At 41.4% G+C, this 6000-nt stretch overlaps 1 protein-coding gene across 1 annotated transcript in view; it reads right to left on the reverse strand.

Annotated features, from left to right (window-relative positions):
* Positions 1-5749, reverse strand: part of dlg1 (MAGUK family member discs large 1) — a 118185-nt gene extending 112436 nt beyond the window's left edge. Inside the window, exon 1 of the mRNA XM_086971160.1 lies at positions 4930-5749. Within this exon, the coding sequence (XP_086827286.1) occupies positions 4930-4948 (19 nt within the window). The 5' untranslated portion in view covers positions 4949-5749. The remainder of the gene's footprint in view (positions 1-4929) is intronic.
* Positions 5750-6000: the final 251 nt, after the last annotated feature.

The following is a 6000-nucleotide window of genomic DNA, read 5'->3' on the forward strand; positions in this document are numbered from 1 at the left end:
AGAGGAGGTTGCCGGGAGGAGATTAGATACTAGTTGACCGGTGTTTAGTAAGAGTTATCTTCCTGAGTATTAATTTCTTCCCTCTTACGGCCATTTATTAATGGATTTTTTTATTCACGCAGATAGCTAGTTCTGGACCATGTTTCTACATTTATAGCCTATATGCTATTAGAAAAAATAAAGCTTCGTTGAATTTCATCTGCATGACGGTGACATATTTCTTTTAATACTCACTATATCTGTTGAAAACTTTTCTCTATGCCACCTATGGACCACACTATTTTGATGAGGCTAAAAGACACTGTGTAAAATGGAAGGTACAAATTTTCGCAGGATCATTTAACCACCAAACATTAAATTGTGCCAATATCGTTTTGGCACATTCGTTCTCAGTCACTGGTCGTATCCATTCAATAAACGGATTAACTCGTCTCCGTTCATTGGTTATTGGATGATAAAACTGGACATTTTCTTTTGAGGTTCATACCCACCTCACCAACCGACCAAGCAAAATTCTCTACCTTCAATTTGCAATAGTGATGTTCAATGTTTAATAGTAACGTTCACACAGACGATGATGCTACATCAAAACGTCAGGCGCCAGCTAAAACATTAGTCGTTAGTTAGGAACAACCTCGTCAGTCGTTACAATCGTTGTTAGTTAGGTACATTAGGAACAAACGAAAGAGTCGCTAGCAAAGAAACAACTGCTTCCGCCAGGCCTGGTGCAACCCCTATTACCCCATCAGAAGTGTATTTTTTTCGTGTTGTCAGGGTCCATCACCCTTCCTCCCACAGCTAAAACGGACGGCACTTCGTCCGCGGACGCATGCGACAAAAGCAAAAATAGGGGCTTGACTAGGCCGAGTTTTAGATGTAATTGAATTACACTTTTTGCCCTGTGGCGGCCTACTATATCACTGAGAAACGCGCAGGTGTGATTTGTGGAATTTGGGATCTACACCGCATTACCCTTTGATCGTGGAGGTCGCGCTAGCATTTTCCTATTCGGACATTGCTGTACCAATGTAGATACGTATGCTCCCGTGCGAACCAACAAAGCTTACCTAACTGTTGCTTACCTCTGCCGCTATCCTCGCATTTATTGCTGGCGACGTCGAGGAAAACAAACTAACACATTGCATATAATTTTTATATGCAATAATAATTGCACAGAAGCCGTCGATAGAAAAAACTCAAAAATTTTCTGTACTCTGAAAAAAAAAAGCAAAGAAAACCTTCTGCAGAAGCTGCGCCGTGTTGGTTGGCTCGTTCGTGGCAAAGGTCTCAGTGGTTAGAGCTAAATGATTGAGGAAATGGTTTGTTAGGGAAGATTGTAAAATGACGGATTAAAACTGGAGGCCTTTTGGTTTTGATCAGTGTTGCCGTTCACAATATGTTTTTTCATTAAAAAGAAATAGAGGCGCGTTATGGACCTATTCATCTGATTTTGTATGCAACTGTTGCCGATCAGGCTCGAAAATTGCTAAAGGTATTATCATCATTGGCAGTTAAAAACTGAGAAAGGGGTCCGGAGTAAAGGCCTTGTATATTTACGAAGTAAGTGGCATATAAAGGATTGCTCACTGTGTATATTTTCGTCAAACAAAAGAGCGCCAAAGGACCGGTAGCTCTTGACTGATTAAGGCAGTCACAACGGTGTAACATGTAGAATAATTATATAGTATGCTGTAGATATCTTTTACGGATATATGCTAAAAATGGACTTAGATTCCGATGTAAGCCCATCGTGAATTTGAGAACTACATTCCGTATTGAGTTACAGAGCTGTTCTTTTTTGTGCGGCGTATTATTCATAAATGATGTCATTAAAAAGCACATATCCCGTGCTTTACCTCTGGCATTGCTCTAGTTACACATTACTTCATACGACTGGCGGTCCCTTCGAGTATGAAACAAGATGCGTCTATGCCTTATTTCGAACCTGAGTCACCTTACGTGCAGTTGAGTTTCGAAGGCAAATGCGTTACCACAAAACAGTTACCAAAGCATTTCATGGGCAGGGAATCTATGCGTCTGATTGCATTGCACTGTACATTTATGAACCGCACAACTGCTCTCTCCGAAAACTTATTTAGTTCTTGCCTGGGCTGTGACGAATGAAGTTTTAAGGAGCCTTCAACCACGGCAGTTTGGAGTACGTGTATTCTCTGATACAGTATGAAACGGAATATGCGGTGCGCTATTACTCTGCATGGCATTCATAAGCGGTCATTGCACAGAACATCCATGAACTAGAGGACGAATGCTACCTGAAGCAACAATTACTGAAGCTAAACTTTTCTATGTAATGAAGAAATAGGGCTTCCTTTATAAATTTTAGCTTTAATCGATCCTAGCTCAACATGGCATATAAGTTCTAGACTCTTTTCTATATCGACTAGTGTTTGCGTGATGGATACCGCAGAACGACTTACCGTTATCAGTACCTCGTGAATAGGTTTTTTACAGTATTATAGGTTCCTGATCCAACATGCTTGTGCCAACAATATTAGTTCCGCTTCATTTAGTAGAACTATAGTGGTTTTTGAAGACAAAGTAATCCGACCAGTTTGGTTCAGAAGTACGAACTCTGCTCCCCCTTCTACAATGCACGAGTCTAGCAAATTTTCCGGTCAAATAAGGGGATGATGCACTTCGAAATCATAAAAAGTATTGAAGTTTCTGTTATATCTAGCCGGATTAAATAAAGCACGCTCATATATCGTGTTGATTAAATTAAAATCACATCAAAACTACTTTGTTTCAAGGGTAATTGTGTTGAAATACGTTAATGTTAATTGTTATAAGAAAAATTAACCTCGTTTTCATATCATAAAAGAAACTGTCAGACATCCATGTAAACCAAAATTAGGAGTTAATCATAAATCCGTTACTTGAGGTCCTCTAGCAAACGAATCTAAATAGCAAAACCTTTTTGGTCCTAGAAAATTTAGAAAAAGAAATTTTGAAAATTTATGGTCTGGCACTTTAATCATTCGTTATTTTTTTTAATCAATTTTGTTTCGATTGTTCAGCTACCCCCCCCCCCCCCCCCCATAAATATGGGTTTGGCTTGTGTCTCTATATAATTCTCAGCACGTTTGTCAATAACTGAACTGCAAAAATCTCTAATTCATAATTCTAAGAATCCACAAAAAAAGTTCATATTTTCAAATTGGGAGAAACAAAACAAGCAATGGTAAAAGATAGGTAAGACCTTTGACTGGGTTCATTTTTCCTATTGCATTGAAAACGCATTCTGTTCCGCAGAAATTTCACCTGCTTGTATTAATTAGGACCCGTAAAACAGGACAATGTAAAACCCGACTACTAAAGGTCCCCTATGAAGGTAGAGCACTTTAGCCCCAGATGAAGGAATTAATGTTGTCCTCAATGAATATTGAGAATTGGAGCTGCAATGTACGAGCTGTCAGTTTTCTTGTAGCTTTCTTGAGCGTTAAACCACCCTCCATAATACGGTCCGATCCTTGTCATAGTCGTCAAACCCGCAACTAACCTGGCACATAACTTTCATTTCTCTGGCCCTCTTGATTCTTTTCGAGTTGAAAACGCTTACGCGACATCCCTAATTATCACTCGAAGGATAGAGATTTTCGTGTTGAGAGAGACGCTTCTGGGCAGTTCTAAACCGCGCACCGATTTGGCTACCAGCGGTCCCGATATCGTTATGGCCATGGCTGGGTTCGATAATTCGCCTCGTGGTGGCGTGCGCACCATTTGAACTATTGTTGAAAATCCTAATTTTGATTTCCTTAACGCCGATTTCATCTAATCTTGATGCGTCGACCTGTTTTCAACGGCCCTGAGTGTACGTAATCGTTCCGAAGCCGATAGAGAGTGGTGACGACCTGACGCTAGAATCCCACGAATCAGAGTTAAATTGCTAAAGGTAATGGGCAGGAAGTCAGAGATAGGGGAGACTGGAAGGGCAAACGGATAAGCAAAGCATACAGCAAATAAGGCTACTAAGAAATAGTTCTGTTTACGCTGTGCTAACACAATATTTGGTATACCCGGTATTGCGTCGTTTTCAAACAAGTGGCGAATATGTTTTCTCTTTCTGGATTCCCTTTGCTTGTTTGTTTTTCAGTGCCACTGCCAGTCGGCGTTTGGCCCGCAATTCACTTATAAACGGTCAGTATTTCCAAGTCGTTTAGATATTCGTTGTACTGGCATAGGAAGCAGGATCTTTGGTCCTTCCTAATAGCGAAGGCATTAGTTAAAAAAGTATCGGAAATATTTTTCCCATTTGTTATATCTGTTACCTGAACCAAGCAGGCAAACAGGACTTCAGCGCCGGCAAGAAGCGGTTAGTGTTTGGTCCTAATCCGATTCTATGTTTATGTAGTACGCGTAATATAATTATTCTAATTGGTATGTTTCGATAAAAAAAGGATAACATCATAAGAACTTGGGTCAAACTATTAGTTTAATGTCAATTCATCTTTTTTACTCTGCAACTATAATCATTGATCTACCGTTCTTTAACATACGTCATAGATGTGTCTAGCTTCATGTTGGGTACAGCCTCCGTAACGCATTGTTTCAGACAGCTAGCGCCTCTTAGTATTAAACAAAGTGCGTTTATGCCCAGTCTCAAGCCTAGATCACTTCGCATATCTCTACGTTTAGCAAGCAGACACGTAGTCAATGCACTACCATAGGGCGCCTTTCCACTATTGCTACATTTCAGTCGTCCCGTTTATGGCGCAATGGTAACATGTTCGCTTAACAAACGTGGCAAACGGTCAAGGTTAAAAAGCGGGCATAGACGCATTGTTTTTTGTGCTGGTGGGAACCACATGTCTGAAGCATTGTTTAACTAGTAAGGCAGTACGGCACGTTTTTGTATATTGGGCATATTTATCTAGAGGCACTGTGGCAATAACACATTGAATCACTGACCTTGCTTTCTATAGGGCATTTCACAGTCGTTGGTGGCTGTGGGCCCCGTAACGCAGCGCTGTTCTTGCACCGTGACACTGTAGATTACGACGGCTAATCGTTGTCAAAGTCGTATTAGTTATTACGCCGCAACGGTATGGCTTGACAAATTTCTCACCGAATTCGCCAGCGTTCACTTCGTTGCTTCGCTTACCGCTAAGGACCGCACTTCGTGATGTTCGTCTTCTTCTTTCGATTAGAATGGCTTGACGTCTTGCTTCACGTCACTCTCGCGCCTGCCCTTATAGCCGGGATCCCTCTTTGTGTAATATTTGTGCTAATGTCTGCTGCCGAACTTCCACAACAGTGACGTCCGTTGCGTTCGTAGCAACTTTTCTATGTCTATGAGACTTTTTGTTATCGTACTTGTCTTCAACTTCGAGATCGCTTTCAACCTCGGGTTTTAGTCTGTGGGACTTCATGAAGTGGACTCGAGAGCCGAGCTCCCTTTGCCTGGCCTGCGCTCTTGCAGCTCAAGACTTCACCGATGAGGTCGCTGATTCGACTTGCTTACCCTGGGAGTGTGATCTGCCATCAATGTTATATGTGGCAATTGTAACTTTCGTCGAATAAGTGACAACGAATGAAATAGGGTGTTTTTTTATATTGAAAATGCCTTCGTTGCACGTTTTACTGCTCCTACGGATGAATCGGCCGTTGCTTATAATGTTGGTACTTTTGTTGTTGCTGTTATGGGTGTTGGGGTAGTTGTTAACAATTTTGCCAAAATGCGGCTTGCTGTTTCTATTTTTGGCGGTCTCTGCCCTTACGCCGCAGATTCTCCCGTGCTTCTTAATAGCTCTTTTTGTCGTCAGTACAACGTTATAAACGCTGCTTTTGTCAACGTCAACAAGTTCGTCTACAGTGGTAGTGACTGGCCCGCCGGCATGCGCTTGCCGTGTTCGCCGTGACGTCTCGTGCATAGCGGGACGCTTCCCTGAAAGACGAAGAATAGGAAAAGATATTGGATACATATAGATGTAGAGATCTTTATTATCACGTTTAATTTAGCTATGGCACCTGGAATAATCG

This window comes from Varroa jacobsoni, unplaced genomic scaffold, assembly GCF_002532875.2.
Source record: "Varroa jacobsoni isolate VJ856 unplaced genomic scaffold, vjacob_1.0 scaffold_1133, whole genome shotgun sequence".
NCBI classification, from domain to species: Eukaryota; Metazoa; Arthropoda; class Arachnida; order Mesostigmata; family Varroidae; genus Varroa; species Varroa jacobsoni.